This window comes from Zosterops lateralis, assembly GCF_965231275.1.
Source record: "Zosterops lateralis genome assembly, chromosome: 5".
Taxonomy (NCBI): domain Eukaryota; kingdom Metazoa; phylum Chordata; class Aves; order Passeriformes; family Zosteropidae; genus Zosterops; species Zosterops lateralis.
In genome coordinates, this window is record NC_139766.1 from 45,399,192 (window position 1) to 45,416,534 (window position 17,343).

General features: G+C 43.5%; 1 protein-coding gene across 11 annotated transcripts in view; it reads right to left on the minus strand.

Moving 5' to 3' along the window:
• EPHA5 (EPH receptor A5) overlaps window positions 1–17,343 on the minus strand; it is a 221,462-nt gene that overhangs the window by 61,032 nt on the left and 143,087 nt on the right. For all 11 annotated transcript variants that reach the window (XR_014590209.1, XR_014590210.1, XR_014590211.1 and 8 more), the window contains 6 exons: window positions 10,787–10,854; window positions 9,368–9,493; window positions 8,174–8,359; window positions 4,488–4,549; window positions 3,475–3,684; window positions 1,545–1,694 (listed from right to left, as the gene is read on the minus strand). Coding sequence is in view for 3 of the 11 variants with exons in the window: in XM_083862287.1 (XP_083718413.1) it covers window positions 1,545–1,694; window positions 3,475–3,684; window positions 4,488–4,549; window positions 8,174–8,359; window positions 9,368–9,493; window positions 10,787–10,854 (802 nt within the window). In the remaining 8 variants the exon portion in view is untranslated. The remainder of the gene's footprint in view (window positions 1–1,544; window positions 1,695–3,474; window positions 3,685–4,487; window positions 4,550–8,173; window positions 8,360–9,367; window positions 9,494–10,786; window positions 10,855–17,343) is intronic.

Sequence of the window (17,343 nt, forward strand, 5' to 3'; positions counted from 1 at the left end):
TGATTCAGACAAGGGACTCCCCTGGCCACAGAACATTACTTCACTGGCACCAGCCTCAGTCTTGGCCTGGCATTTACTGAACAACATCTGTGCTATGCCAGCGGATCAGCATTAAAGACAGTTACAGTGCTCAGTGTGGACAAAAAAGCTTGGCTTTCAACTGTTACCTTCTCTGCACAGACTATGGAAGCAAGTCCCTCTATTTGATTAAGATAAATCCCTGTGTAGGTACATGCTGCTTTACTGAACTTCCTGCAAATGTGACAGCCTCAGCAATGCAGGAGCAGTGGGGCATTCATGCCAAACAGCGTAGTCAGGTCTCTGGCAAGAAGCATGGCGTGACTGTCTCAAAGGTACCGCTTGTTTCCACGCCTGGACTCAAAGTGAGATGAGACAGTAGCTCAGCATGACAGGTAGTAACATTCACTGATGGCAAAGGCTCACTAACAAAACTCAGGAAGAGCAGGATGCTCAGTCAGAGCCCTTGCTGCCAGGGAAATGGCAGAAAAGTCATTGGAATAGGAATGTTGCTCAAAAAACCAGAAAGGATGAAACACCAAGTGTTGTGACCAGAGGAAAGCTATCCAGCAGTAGGATTTCCACAGGTAGCAGGGCTGCCCCACATGCCCTGTGGTGAATCTGACCTCATGACTAGCTGACAATCTCAGAGACCACTGCAAATCATAATCCTCAGAGCTGTGAAGAGGAAGGAGTGACCTAGAATATCTGGCTACCCCAGGCTTAAAATTTTCAGCCTTATACAAGGATAGATGTTGATGGTGAGGTCAGGGTAGAATGCAGCCCTGCAGTAGGATTAAGAGATCCTTACCCAGGCTGGGATTGGAGCTGCAGTCAGCTGGGAGAGAATATTCCCAGGAATTTTGCTGTTTGGAGATGCTTCAGAGGGTGGCCTCAATGTCAGAGGCTCAAGGGGGCACTGGAACCCAGGAGCAAGGGGGCACAACTTGAAGGGTACTGTACAAATGAATGAGAGCTCGTGCAAGCACAGATTTACAAGATGTTCACAACTGGAGCAAAACTGTTCTCTTGAGATCAGCAATGTAAGAACAATCAAGATGTAGCTCTGTGGACTACTGTCACTAGATCAAATCATCCAGCTTTTCTGCTGGGAAACAAAGCTCTTACCATGACTCTCGTGAGTTTCTGCTTTATGTGGCAGCAGGGGTTTGAACACACAACTAAAATGCTGCCAGTTTATCAGCATCTATCCCCTGGCAGGGCTCTGTCATTAAGCAGAGAAGGGACAGGCTCCAGCTCTAACAGCATTAGTGAAGCTTCAGTGGTCTGCTGGGGGAAGCAGACTTGCCTCCATGCAGACACATTTCCCTCTGTGCACAGCCTGTTCTGGGTTGCTGCAAATAAAAAAGAGCATCGAACGAGAGGCTCATTTCTGTCTGGCATGGGGGAGCAAAGCCATTTTTACAGCAGCTCTCCTCCTCTTGTCCCCATTCTGCCTCTCTGATGGCAGAATAAATGTTGAGCCCCCAAAGTCCCATCACACAGCAGCTCTGGCACATGCTTACATCTTGGTTTGTCATTTCCCAGTAAGGCCTCTCGCCGTAGGACATCACCTCCCACATCACAATGCCGTAGCTCCAGACGTCGCTGGCAGATGTGAATTTGCGGAAGGCAATCGCTTCAGGGGCTGTCCATCGAATGGGGATCTTCCCTCCCTAAATGGAAAAGAAATGGAGAAAAACCCCAAAAAACAGATTGCAGAGGAGGGCAGAGAACATGCGAAAAAAGTCGAAACAGCTCTTCACAGAGCACCAAGGGATGTTATTTTCTCTCTGGAAAGAGACATCGAATTTTAAAGTAAATCTGTTTGACAGCATGGGGCCCCTTTCCACATTATCTCAGCCCATAAGCATTTGTAGGCTGCCTACTAATTGGCTGTCCTGAAGGTTTGTTGTTTGAATGCTGGGACATGTATAGGATCAACATCTCAATTATGTTGCACGGGTTGGTAAGGGAATACAGTTCCTCCATTTCTGAGAGCGAGCTGGGGAGGAACAGACAGTTCTGAAGCCGAGGAAGACTTTGATCTAACGAGGGCTTCATGCAAATTGCTGCAGAAGTAATTCCCACTTTTTTCTTTTTTCTTTTTTTTTTTTTTTAAATGCAGTCCTGGTCCTGCAGAGAGATCTGTGTAGCAGGCACAGAAATCCGTGTGTGCAAAGACCAGCCTGCTTGGCCTCTGCTGCGGGACTGAAAATGATGCCACAGCTGTCAAATGTGCTTTGCTGTTTCCTTTTCTCCTTTCTATCATTTTAGAAATCAAACTTCAGATCAGCTCTGAGAAGGGAAAGGGGAGGGAAGGGAGAATCTGGATTAAGGAATACTTTTCTCATTGGGTTTAAAGAGTTGTCTCCCTTGATTTATATTAAAAAATATTCTACTGTGAAGTCCCTTCCTCTCCGTGTTGAGCTAAATATTGGAAGGTCTCCCTGCATGCCCCCTAACAGGGCTTGTTATTGGAAAAAGACAGGATTTGGAACACATTTTCAAAGCAACTTTTAAAAAGTCTCTTCTTCCCATAATTACTTATTCACAAGCTCAGCAGCACATGCCTTAAGTGAAGGGCCAGACTCTCAGCAGTGCCAATTAGCTCATGGCAGCACATGGGAGTCACAGCAGGGCAGCCAAGAGCCCTTCAGCCTGCAGGGAAGTGCCAGTCCAGCTGAGCACTGAGCCCCATCACAAGGCCAGGACTGACAAAAGCTCAAAGGCCTTTCCAAGATGTCCACAGGAACTGGGAACATGACTCCAGACAGCTCTCACCACCCACTAAACAATACCCTTGGAAAAACAGTAATAAGACATGCCCAAGGTGTGCCAATCACTGCCATTAATACTGGAGGCTCTCTCTAAGTCTGTGCTGCTGAGGCTGGGTCCTGCCCACCCCCTCTCTCCAGTGCCAGTGTCATGTGGGCAGAACAGGGGCAGAACACTGACACTGGAGAAGCTCTTTCTTGGGCTGGGAGAAATTATTCTCAACTGGGTAATGCTGAGGGCAATGTGCATTATTTGCAATGGGCATTCATACACAGGAATGTTTTAAAAGGGTCAAACTGTTCAGAAGACCATGGCTTACATCATGGGATGGGTACCTGAACAAAGCAATTGCTCTTTCTTCCCATTGGTATTAATCAAAGAGGACAGAATAGAGCTTGGAAGCACGGCAACTTCGCAAAGTTTGCTATTTGACTTGTGTACTCAAACTTAAGAGTTATTAGTTAAGCTCTGTGTTATTTGGCCATTCCCACTATAAATTAAAGGCATTTGCAAAATTAGTCTGATGACAATTAACTGTTATCACCTGACCAAACCCTCTTACACAGTTTAGAGGCTCTGGGTTTGTAGAAACTTCTTTGCTGGAGAGCCTGAACACCAAAATGTGGCAAGAAAGGCATTTCTCTTGAGCTCAACCAGTTTGGTATCCCCATAACTCACCCTGGTTGTGTACGCTGCCTCAGGGTCATCTTCTAGGACTCTGGAGAGGCCGAAGTCTGACACTTTGCAGACCAAGTTGCTGTTGATCAGGATGTTCCTGGCGGCCAGATCTCTGTGCACATAACCCATGTCAGATAGGTACTTCATTCCTGACGCGATGCCTCGCAGCATCCCCACCAGCTGGATGACTGTGAACTGCCCATCATTCTTCTGCAAAAGGAAGGAGACATTTGATAAGCTGAGAGCCTCTGCACCCTCAGCATTGTGTGTGCATGAATAAAAATGCAAAGGCAAGTCTCCAAGGAAGGAAACCAGGAAAATTAATAATTCATTACTCTCATACTCTGACCATGAAGCCTTTCTAAGTTTCACTGTTTAGATTAGGATCTCTAGAGACAAAGCTAAGGAAATGTAGTTCTTTTAACTTGAGATCAAGGAGTGAATTGCTTCTACTGGTGACTGATAAAGAGACTGTGACTGGGAGTGAACATGCATATAAGGGCACCAAGCTGGGCTGTTTCTCTGTCAGGCGACTGACTGGCACCAAGTTGCATGGAAATCCTACCTGTAAGGGTTCATTAACACTTGAGGGGGTAGGGACTCTTCCCCATGTTGCCACATTGCATTTCTAACTACTTTCTCCACTCTCCCTTCTTTAGCTCTTGCAAATCATGGAAAGACTCTGACAAGACTGGGGTTTGCTCTGCTGCAGTATGGATCTGCTGTTGAACCACATGTTGAACTTTTGCAGGTAAGTTAATACCTTCCAGAGAGTCAATGGCCTTCTAAAATAAAGTAATATCCTCCAATTTATTCTTAGCTGCTTCTATCACTGCATGTGCCAGGTCCTTCATAATGCTGCGTAAATGCAGATCAAAGAGACAACTGAGCTGCTCCTGCCTCCAGACAGCACCAACATCCAGAAAACATTCTCACTGACATTAACCATCTACAAAGAAGCCAAGCCTTAACCAAGTCTCCAGGTCCCCCTGGAAAAAGGATCTAAGTAATACCTTTAAAAATGTATCCAGAGAGCCATTCTCCATGTATTCAGTCACTATCATTACTGGTTTGCCTGGAAAAAAAAGTGCATGAGTTTGTTAGGAATTTATCTAAAAAGCATGAGCAATAAAAAAGTCTTTTAATAGTGTGCCTGCATCTGGTTATACAGCCCTGCAACAGTAAATCTACACCAAGACATTGCTGTCCCAGCAGGATGACAAGAGCTATTCCCAGAATATATATAGAAGTAGGGAAATAGAGGAGGGGGGCATGAAAAAGTAATACCATGTTATGGGTGGGGTAGCAAGCCCTAGAGTGTTTAGATGATGATTGAGGAGGACGCTGCAAGCTGAACTCAGGCAGCCTTGTTCTTGTCTCCATCAAAAAGCTGAAAGCTTGCAGAGGCCAAACTGCACACAGCAACCTCTTTGGACCCTTCCTGTGAGCTTCAACACCCTGAAGCAACAATGGGAGCCCAACAAGAGCAGCAAGGATGACCTGAAGCTTAATCTTGGTAGCTAGCAAAACCAAGACCAGGAAAGGATGGGATTGCATTCTTTGTAATTCAAGTAATTCCACGTGACTACCCTTGTGAACACATCTGGAAGTAAGAAAAGGAATATTTACGCTGCAGAACAAAAGCTCATTAAGTGCGGAATGAGTGCAAGTGGAAATCAAAGTAAAAGTTCTTAACGAAAGACCTGGTCTTCTATTGTTGACAGGAATAATAATGTTTTTCCAAATCTGTTTGATTAATTTTCATGCCCGAGTCATTTTAATGGTAATTATATATAGTTTTTGCTCTGTTTTTATATCTAATTTCTCGCTAGCTTGCCACAATTGCGTAGCAATAATTAATGTGGTGTGCTCCAGCCCTTGTAAATTCAATGAAATCTTATAAGAACATGTAAATTATTTTTTATTTAAATCAATTTCCATTAGCTAGCACAAAGCACAGACAAAAGAAGAGCTGTCAGTTATTTGTAAAGTGCATTATAAATGTCTTTTATAGAAATGATCAACGAGAGCTGCTGTGTGTCATAACACGCACATGAAGGTAAATACTAAAAATCAGCACATGTCCTACCATTTAGATAGATCTTAATTTTCCCCTTTTCGATTACCTTAACTATTTTGCCTAATTTACTGGTTAATTATGTACATAACAAAGGTAATTGTGAACTTGTCAATCAAAATACTCACTGCTGTGCAAACACTACCTTTGCAGTATGAAGGACCTGTGCCGCTTCAATTATTTTAAGTTAATCTCCCAGCTGTTGCCCAAGCTTGAAACTTGCCCTAAATATTACTTTTGATATGAGAAATGCACAGTGGGACCATGAAAAATATTGCTGAATCCCAAATGAAATGATGGGGGCCATCTTTAAGGATGACAGCGATCTGTCTATGCACAACCCAGGCTGAATGTAGGAGGAAGGAGAGGATCTCAGGGGGCCATTGCTACTGGATGGCAAACATGTCAGTGGCTTTGCAGGGAAGAAAACTCCAAGGATATCTCAAGCGTTAATTTTTTCTGGTTTGTTTCTAAAAGCTAAACACCCAACTTTAGCATGGGGTCCCTTATCTCTGACACTTCAAGGCAGTGTTGCAGTGAGAATGGTGTCTTAGAGGACCTCCTCCAGACTCCTGCCTTTGGATGCCATCAGAGAAGAAGAAAAAAAAAAAAAAAGGTAAGAAGATTTCTGGCACTTCTGTTTCATTATCAGACTGCTTCAGGTTCAGGTTGGCAGCAATCATGGAATAAATTAACCCCATATCCAAGAGCATGGAAATAAGGACACAAATAGATAACTTTCAACAAAGTAAATTAAAAGTAAACATCGGTCCTTCCAAAATGCTGGGCTGATTCTCTGTGTCACCAGGGCTTCCTCCTGCTGGCGTTACATGGTCATAAAATATGTGTGGATGGCACTCACATCAGTGGTGTGCACATTAATGCAATGGGCACATCATCAGTGCAACCAAATGGGATGCAAATGATAACTGTCACTACCTTTGTAAAGCAGAAGTAACTGAGGATTTGTCTGCAAAGGGACAATGATTAGTCCAAATTAACTAAGGTGTGCATTTGAACTATATTAGTTAAATACAAGAATATTCTCATTCAGAATTAAAAATGGCCTGATTCAATTGAACTTAATTTACTTCCAAAGTAAATCATGATGCAGCGAAGACATTTTACCCTAAAGATCTGATTCTACAAAAGGCCAGTGACTGAGATACTGAAGAGTAAAAGAAGTCAAATACTTTGAGAGAGCAGAATAGTTAGCGATTCACAAAGGTCATTTTGGTCCATGTAAAAGAAAGGAAAAGCCTATGAAGATGCTCCTGCTCCAGATGCCTGCTGGAAAAAAACTTTGAGCACAGTAAACAAACACTTAGTGAGCTGTGAGAAGCTCTGGGTACGTACATCCCCCTGAATCCAAACTACAGTTGTTCAAAGTCCAGTTTAGAAGCAAAGCTCCCAGTGTTTCTGCAGCCTTTGGAGCAGACCGCCTCTTTACATAAAAGGCAGCTTGCTAGGGAGGCATATTCTCACTAAAAGTGGGATTTCCAACCCTCCCCTGAGGTCCCAGCAGCCAGAAAGACTCAGGCCCATGCCAGTAGCAGCTTTCATGGATGTATAATCATCACTCACTCCATGCCCAATATTTCAAATCTCTGCAGGGCTAGAATTTTGAGCTCTTACACAGGATTTCCCCAAGAGATTTTGGTATTTATTAAAATTTTGGGAGAAATCCATGTTTGGTTATTTTTTTCCTTAAAATTTTTATGAAATGCAATTTCAAGGAAAAATACAAGAAAAGGCCGTTGATTACAGAACATAATTGATTTTGTGGAAGTTACAAGGACACACAGCTAGAGCCTCTGTATGTTGTCTATTGCAGCTCTGAAAATGAACTAATGTTGGAGACACTTCCTCTGAGGTATGACAAATGGTACTGAGAGCAGCCACACGGCCCCCAGTGCCACCATCTGAGCAGCTAAGCAAACTCTGACATTGCCAAACATGAAGACAAGAGAGGAGACAACCATTCACACCTGTGGGGTGCTGGTGCTTCTTCACTTAAAACACATCTTAAAATAAAGAAGTAGTTCTTTTCAACAAAATAGTCCTTGATATAAAGTAGATCCTCCAAGGCTCTAAAATGGATAAATAACAACAGCTCTACACATTTTTCACAACCTCAGCACAGCATCAATAGTCTTGCCCTGGGCACGTTTGGTTGTGCTGTCCCTTTCCCTGCCCTTATCTTTAGTGCAAACAGTAATTTGGAGAAGAACTGGGCTGGAAAAGTTAGAGAGGGCTGTTTTGCTAACTGAGCAAACTGAGCTGAGTCAGACTTCAGTAACTCCCGTGCTAGGATGCCCTCAATCCCTCCCATACGCCAGCACCATGGACAACTACTATCAGGTGCATCTCTAGCGGATCCCAGAGGGAGCTTGCTTTAATTGTGGTTTTATACATCCCTGTCATCTTCACTTACAGTCCCATTCTTCTTCCCTGCTTCTGGAAAGTAAAACTTTTTTTGGAGAAATTATGAAGAATGCATTCAGAACAGGCATCACCTAGGTCTTTCTCCTCTAACCAACTCTCCCAACAGCCAGAGTTAGAGATCACACACAGAATTCACAGAAAGTTCACAGAGAGCAGTCCACAGCAGGTTTTACCTACTTTTTGTGACAACACCTTCCAAGTGGATGATATTGGGGTGGTCAAATTGCCCCATGATGCTTGCTTCTCCCAAGAAATCTCTTCTCTGTTTCTCTGTGTAGCCCACCTTCAGGGTTTTGATAGCCACTGGAAACTCACGTTTTCCTTGCAGCTTCAGCCTCCCACTGCAGACTTCCCCAAATTCACCTTCAGAAGAAAATGAGGAAGAACAGGATCACACCACATCAAGGGAAGACGTGCTGTGCCTCTGTCTACAGGATGCAGCACAGCCTTGGCTGATGAAAAGCACAAAGGGCTGCCCTGCATCCGTGGATATGGACTGCTGAACGTTGTAGTCATGACTATCTCAAACAGCCACTGTACCGCAAGCCAAGTAATTCATAAGCACAAGAAAACTTTGAGTAAAAATATAATTTTCCTATATTTAAAGAGCTATGGTTTATATTTCACTGGGCTTTTTTCTCATTTCATATTTTTGTCTGCTATATGAAAGAGTCCTGTCATATGCTATACCAATGTCCTGTGTGGATAGCTGTAAAACTCAAACCACTTGCATCTTAACCTTTCTTTGGTAAGTTGCTTAGATGGAAAGCTGTCAGTCTTTCACAGTAACATGTATTTTTATAGACTATAAACTCTTTACAATTTTAATACTACCTTTCCCAAAAAGTAACCTAAATGGATTTTTTTCTGGTGAACACTAAATTATGTCCAAGCTCACAATTTCAGAGGACAGAAAATACTCCTAATGTTGGATGCAAGTCTAAACAAACAGCTTTACTGGAAACAAAATGGGAATTTCTTCATTTAACCAAGGAAGTTTAAAGCTCTGGACCTTGGCTTGTGCTTTTTTAATGTCCCAGGCGATATCTTATTCAAGACTGACCTTAATGTAGCAGGATAAAAAGGTTCAAATGGTAAAAAGAATGTGAAATTTAAGTGACTCCTTTCTCTTAGCATCCACTGAAATAGCTCAACTGACCATTTGTGACCATTTTCTGACATTTTCAGTTCAGCTCCTGAATTTCAAAACTGCAGACAATGACAGGTCTGTCCCAAACTTCAGCTGGAACATGCTCAGCTTCACTTGCAGGGTACCTAACAGTTCAAATTTTTCACAGTCTTTCCCAGATTTCTCATGTTAAGAAAGCCAACCCTTCATGTTGCTAAGGGTCATAGAATGCATTTCCATACCAGCTCCAATAACTCTTTCAATGGTTATGCATGAAGCTTCAATTTCCTTAGCAAACTCGTGGACAGCTTGATTAGGGTCCTCGTAGGTGTGGGGGTCAACATAGGTCCTCACTCCAGGCAGCTTAACTGCAAACACAAATTAAGCACATTTAATGGCACATGACACCACGGAAAATGGGCATTACACTCCTGTCCCTTGCCTCTGCTCCCCCTGGAAATTTATTTCTATGGTGAAAATGAGTATCATTCCTGAAAAATGACATTTAGTTTATATGTGACATATGTGCAACTTCAGCATATTTTGAAAAGCACAACAGTGCTCAGCTGGAATGATGTGCAGCTAAAAACCCCTTTTGGTGCTGTGTAATGGGTTAGTCCAGTGTCTGATAGAAAAAATCCCTTTCTGGAATCAGAAAGGAACACAGGAGGAAAAGTACAAATAGCAAAATGTTACAGGAGTAATTTGCAAAGCAAGCTGGATGGATGGGGGTTGATGGAGAGCTGAAATAAATTATGCCCTACCAATCACACATCAGTTAATCAATCGCCCACATTATTTCAGACAGAGTTACTGAAATTTGAAAGAACTGCATATTTGCAGTACAAAGCCTGTGGGTTGTATCAGTATAAATATAATCAATAGCAGGGTTTTTCTCCAGGACTTGAGAGGCGAAAAAGTATTTTCATTATCCATATTATAAGTTTGTTTTGACAATCATTAAGGCTACTCACATGAAGAATTGCTCATCAGTCTAATGAGACAGCTACATTACACTGTGGCTCTTAATTGATTTGCTTCCTGCTGCCTTCATTACATAGCACTAATGGAAATTTGACTTTCACTCACAATGTGTTTGCCTTTTCCACCCCAAAAGGCACCTTACTGTTACCCATCCCCAGATCCCTCAGCTCTTGATGAAGGAAGGACTGACAGCAACCATGAGATTTACTTTCTAGCATCACTGCAGAGGGGTTTTCTATACAAGGGCATTAACACAGCATTTCTGAAAGCTTCCTAGGTGCAGGAAATAGGTGTTGTTCCTCACACTTCTGCAGAGGCATCCAAGCTGAAGAGTAGCAGTGGGCTTGGTCCTCACAGCTGGCTGGGGTGAAGCAAAGGTTTCAAAAAGGTATTTTGGACTGATGCATCCAGAGCACAAAAGTGTTGAGTTGTTATGTGCTGACCAGAAAAAATAAGTAACATCTTGGTTCACACAGCAAAGACAAAAGAACAAACCAAAATGGCTCACTAGAAAGACTGGTGCAAACACACAGGTGTGAATAGCTCAGCACATATAAGGACTTTTCAAATCACCAGCAAAACTAGATTTTTTTTTTTTCAGAAAACCGCCTCTCATTTAATTTCTCATTACCACAGAATTCCTCAAAACCACATATATATGTTGGCTCTTTACTCACTGTGGCCATTATGAAAATGCATCTTTTCTTCTTCTGGATCTTGCTTAGCCTTGCTATAGCCACATCGCCTGGTAAAAAACAAAACACAACAGAAGAGTATTTTTGTCTCTGGTATGGCAGAACTCCATTCTGTACTTTGAATCATACAACACAAAAAAAAAAACCCCAGAGCAGTGACGAACCCAACCTCTCTAGTGGCTCTATTGCTGCTGTCCCAGTTTTAGCTCATCAAACTAGCTGCAATTTCCCGAACGGGATTCAGGGCCCAAGGCCCGTGGATTTTCAATTGGACTTGTGTTTCCAAATCCCACAGATGCTTCTGAACAACTCCACTCTACCTGACATTTAATACAGCTATTATTAAGAAGAAAAGAAAGCAGGAACAGGAAGGACAATGAAAGGGGAATGGCATGAAACATTAGAATTGCAGAAACAAAATCTCCTGGACTGCAAAGCTTTTGCAGGCACTGTGTTGTATGTCTTGCATGCTCCCCTTCATCCACTGTGCATTTGCACAGAACTTTAAATTATGATGTTTTTGAAAATGGCCTTATGTAAATATTAACCTGTTATACACATGCAAAATAATGGCTTAAAACAAAACAAAACCAAATTTGTTGCTTCCCTGCCTTCAGGTGTCTCCTACATATTGTTGGCTCTGTACAGCATTTCATGCACATCTCTCTCTGCCCAGCAGAAAAAAGATGGAAGAAACCAAGCTGCCTGACCTATCCTGCTCCCACCTTTGTGCCAGACAGTGCAAGGATAGTGATGAATACTACCAACCATAGTCACATGGAAGCTGCATCTCCCCCAGGACATCTCCTGTTAGTTTTTGGCTGCTCTTCCCTGACTCTTCCTTCTTCTCATTGGTTTTCTAGGTGATAGTTTTGCATTAGCATTAACTGTCTACTTTGGTGGCATTTCTGAGATCTGCTTCACTTAGACAACCACATGGAAGCCACAGGATAACTGTATAGGCAGGAAAAACTGCTATATACACACACATACACATTTAAAAATATGGGATGAGGTATGCAGAATGCACATATATATGGCTGTCTTTCCAAGGACCTGATAACATAACTGGATATGGGAACTGGATCATCCTTACAGCAAAGCACATGAACGTGAGGCTGAAGGACACTACTTGGCAGAATGAAAAACCTGGAACAGACACCTACAAGCCAGCCAGCATGCAGTGGAATCACTAGCTGGCACACCTCAAAGAAAGCCTCAGGCCACTAAGAAGCCATTTAAAGCTGAGAAACTTCTCTTCCATTGCTTCTGTGATTTTTGAGCTAGGGGCATGAGAGCACTCCAGCATCACTCACAGCAAGGAGGAGCGTATGATTAGCAGGAACAAAACAGCAATTAGGAAGAGGCATCTGCATGAAACATGCCCTCAGCATGAAGTTCTATTACAGGGAACTGCTGTCTGCCTGGATGCAAGGGGCCAAGCAGCCTTTGGCTATAGGATTCTGGCACTGGGTTTGTGAAATGATCACAATGCAGACAAAAGCCTGGACATGATGAGACCTCACCACTGAGCTGGACTCAGCAGAGCTGGATGCTCGACAGTTGAGGAGGGGAAAGGCAACATGAGCTTCTGGGGCTATTCTGGGGAAGAGGAAGCTTACCTTGAAGACAAAGGGAGACCTGTGCCACAGGGAGAGGAAGGAAAAAGAGATTGCAAAGGTTGTGCAAGCACAGGGGAACAGATCAAGAAGACAAGGGAAGGCTGGCAAGCAGTCTGGGGATGCAGGCAGGGAGATAAACAGGTTGCACTTAATAAACAGCCAGGCTATACATGCAGGGCATGATTTCAGCAGCAGCAACCAAGCTGAGACCATAACTCTTTGAATGCAAACCCCACAGGAAGAACACTGAGGTGCCCAGAGACGTAGCTCAGTTATCTGCATGTTGGTGCTCACTGCCTTGCTCTAAAAGCATGAAAGTAATTTCCTGAGATGAGGTCCTGCATAATTAACTCAAAACCTAAGCACTAGGTGCACATGGAGACCCTGGGAGTAAGGGTCATTTCAAAGCACATTCTAGTGTTCACAAGCCTTTGGTGAGAATGGGTTCTTCTTATTCATCAAATGACCTCCCCTTTAACTAAATAGAGAGATGAGTCTCAGTATCAAGTCTCACTTCTGTCAACCCCATTTTTTTCTGCTGCAAGTGACTGAAGTTACATCAGTTTTCTGCAGAACTAATTTTTCTGGATGGAGGCATATGACTCAATTTGCCTTTTAAAAATACACAAATACGTCAATTCATCTTTCCATCAAATGCACGTATCCAATAGTTCTGTTTTGCCTTTTGGAGCAAATGCCCTTACCTCTTTCTTCAGGTTTGGAGCACTTTGCCTGTAGAAATGCTTTTCTAACATCATCCTTTCTATGCCCTACATCTCCTGATTCCTTGACCGTAAATACGGAGGAGACAGAAAGACGCCATCCCCTGCATGCAGTGATCCAAGCACACCTTGATGCACAACAGTCCCTGTTCTACTGCCCATGGACACATTCCAAGGGCCAATGCAAACCAGTTGGCTGCAGCTGCCCCTTTCTCTTGAGCTGGGTAACACATACAGCAGCACATCACATTAGCATACAAAATCAGGCTCTGGGACGCATGAAGCATCGTTAAAACAAGTCTTGACAAGACACATCAAAGTGAAATGGCAGCTAGTGGACTGTGACTGTCAAGCAACAGTTGGGTGTCACTAATAAAGCTTGCTGCAGAACCAGCCATCACTTGTGCCCTTCACACACCTCCTCAAACTACCCAGAGTCCATGCTGACGGGGGCCAAACCACGCTTCTTCCATCCTTGACCTTCAGATGCTTTCAATAACACACACAAGCATTTTTTTTTCCTTTCTTCCCCAACTAAATCCCATAGAAATCTGCAATTTCGGGTTAACAATCCAGAGTCACTTTGTGAATCTTACTGGTAGATCAAAGTACTTAAATATTGTGGCTTTGCAATATATTTTGGGAGGAAAAAAGCTCTCAATTGTTTGTGAAATAATCCATTTCTGCATGTGCATTTGCTCTTAATATTTATTGGCTAAGCTGTGAGTCAAAAGCTCTGATGGAAGACTCATTCTCTAGTTTATTATCACTGCACAAACCATAGATTTCCTATATCTTTTCTGTATCACGCACAGCAAAAGCATAAAGATCCTGACACTCGCTTCATCTCCCAGCGAGCTGGAGACACTCAGCCAAAGAGTTAACATAATTCAGCTGCACACCTGAACCTCAATTCATTTACTCCTGTTGTGGGTTTGTCCCTGTTTCTCTATGTGGAAAGCAGATGTCTTCCTTGCACAGCTCTGTTTTTCAATAAAAGTATCAGAGGTAAAAAGAAAAGTGAGACTTTAAATATTCTTAAGGCATCATGTCTTATTTAAAAACTACTTGCAGATTGGCAGGCAGCTTGTAAAATATTTATGGAGCAGATTATAAAAGTGAAGTTGTAAAATGATCCCTATATAGGTTTATAAAATATAAAATGGACAGGTAGAAAGATGAAGAATCCAGCTGGGAAACCAATGCCCACTACCTTGCATGACAGAAGCCAATTCACAGAGAAAAATCTGTCATGAAGTGAGGCAGAAAGATGCTTGCTCTCCCTGGACTGATGGAGATTCTTTTGTTTCTGCCCTTTGCTTCTGGACACCCTTGCTGGGTTGTGTGTGGTCCTTTGGCCACTCGAGGCACTCCCTTTAAAACCACAGAATGCCCAAGGGGAAGAGTTTTTATCTCCCTAGCTAAGGCCACCATTCTGGTCACAACCCAGGCAAGACACAGCCAAGGGACTGTGAACCTGGACCTTGGATGTCAAGCCCTAGGTGCTGATGTGGAAAAATCTTCACATACTTTTTTTTACAGGCATAGGCCAAAGCATTTCAGCACACAGCCAAAGCATTACTGGAAATGCAGGTGGGGACAGCATTAAGACATCCCTGATGACGAAAGGGACTTCACCTTGCCAGGTGCAGCCAGTACCATCGAACAGGTTGTGCCCTGAAGCAGCATGCAATTTCCCATCTCAGTCTTGCAGAGACTTATATATGCATCTAATATCTTAAATATGAGATAAACGAAGCATATCCACTTCTCTGAAACAGACAAACCACTTTTTTTTTTCAGGGGTGAGACCTTCACTCAGAAGCCTGTCTTTTACAATAAATCAACTTACAGGAATGCTTCCAACCCATCTCCAGCTGTCACTTTACAGGAGGTTTGCAAGGACTGCAAGGTTGTTGTTTACAAGGGGTTAGTGCTTATTTCAGACTATTTGTTCCGAGATGTTAAAGCAATAAAGCTGCATACGTGTTGCAGGGCAGGATCGTGTTCCATGCAGAGGAACAAACAAACGTGGATCTCTCCATCTGGCCAAGATCCTGTTGCCTCAGCTCACGTGTGGAGACAATAAGTTGTTCAGTAAATAGCTTTTTCCTTGATAAACAACGCTGATACTGAGAGCCAGAGGCAAAAGCCTACCACTTGTGATGTTATTCTGTGTTCAGCATTTGCCTTTGCTGCTTGCAATCCTAGGATAAATTCAGTATCAAAAACCCAGGGAATACTCAAGGGCCTGGTGTAAACTGAACAGCTTCTATACTGGAGTTTGCTTTCTGTTTCTCTGTTCACTTTCCTCTTGTACAAGATCAAAAGATCAGTAAAAGGTCTGGTGATGACAAGCAAAGACCTTTAGCTCAGCTCAGGAGATACAGGAGATGGCTAGCCTGAGAGGAATGGGGCAGATTCCCTTCCAAAGGGCTGCAGGCTCACAATCTTCTCAGCTGCTTTCCCAGCACTGCTGTCCCCCTCTACACTGTGTGACCCTGTCTTTGACTTCTGATTAACTTGGATGCTTTACAAAGGAAGCTTCACAAATCCAGCAGTGGTATTTTTAGCCTTTAGTCTTTCCCTGCCTTTGCGCTGAATGACTCCCTGCTTTCCTAAATCACCGCCAGAACAATTAAAAATAATTTAAACAAGATACGGTTTTCCCCTCTTGCAGGAAGCTCCCTCTGAAGTGATTTCCATAAATCTCTCTAAAGAGGTTGTCGTGCCTTCCCATAGCACAGCCATTGGCTGTGCCTTGAAGTAACTTTTCCCATTTCCCCCTCCCAGCCTGCTGCCACATTAGTCTCCCTGCACCTTAGGAGGAAACTGCAGAGGGTGTTTTCCAGGTCAGCCAAGTTCTCCTTGTGTGTCTCTCTTCTTCACAGCCATCCAGTCCAATCCTGGTCTTCTCTGAGAACTGTTTTCCATTGCTGTCATGCTCCAGTTGGGGACCTTGCTGAGGATATTTGAAGCATGACTTGCAGGGAAGAACTGCTTGTGCATGGGTGCCATGGGCACAACAGACAAAAGAAGTACTGTAAGGTTTTCTTTCAGAGCAATCATTGCTAAAACAGTGGTCCACGTACCAGAAAAACTTTTTACAGGCACACTTTGAGCTGAGCATCCTTGCTTGCTAAATCTGCTCTTAAGCACAAAAAAACAAGTAAAAAATGCTCCACCAGGAAGAAAAACCAAAATAAAATCTCAAACTCCTCCTCTATCAAAATAAAAATACAGCACCAGAGAACCAAAAATGGTCCACCTTAGTGACTGCTGTGCCCCACAGCAAGGGACTGCACCATGACCCAGCTATCACCATGCAAAGCCTCAGCATCCCCCAGAAAACAGAGCAGAAAAGTGCCACACCTCTCATCAGCTATGCCAAGAAAACTTCCCAGCTTAACAATGCAGGTGGGATGTCTCAGAAGTTCTGTGGTCTCAAGCAGCTATCTGATGGGGATGGTGATTACATGCGTCCCTTAGGAGGCTTAGGAAGATCTCTGCCCACACAAATACTACAGTTGATCCTTTATTGGGAAGCAACTCAACCTGCATCCAGTCAAACCAAGAGAAATTAAAATCACTCCTCCTTTGACTAGTTAGAAAAGAGGGGAGAATACAAGAGAGCAGAGACTGGTGAGGCAGCCCAGATGGTGGCAGAACAGGAGAGCATGCAGCATGGACACGCACCTCAGAGATATGTCCAATGCTGCTGGAGCATATCACGGGCAAGCAGCAGCATGTCATTGCTGTGTATGTCACACACTGACATGTATGTCCATGACATATGCTTCATTCCACTGACATGCATGTCACATGCCACTAAATACCCTTCTGCTCCCACCTACCCCCTGACTCCTCTGGGGGCACACTACCCCCCCAGCCCCTTTGGATGACAAGGAGCAGAACTTGGTGGGTGTCCAGCACACATCATGTTTTATCAGACACCTGATGCAGTGTCTGGATTGATCACGGCACAACACAGCGGGTTTTTGCCCCCAAGATCCCTGCTCTTGCTGAACATAGATACACTCTGCTTCACACCACGCTATTTCCTGTTGTTGAGATAGACAAGCTGGGTACAGAGATCAGATGAGAAAGTGATTTCCAGGCCAGTACAAGAAAGGAAGGGAGAGGCAGACTGTGCACAGAAAACACGGACGGAGGACACGCAGTAGGAGCCAGCACA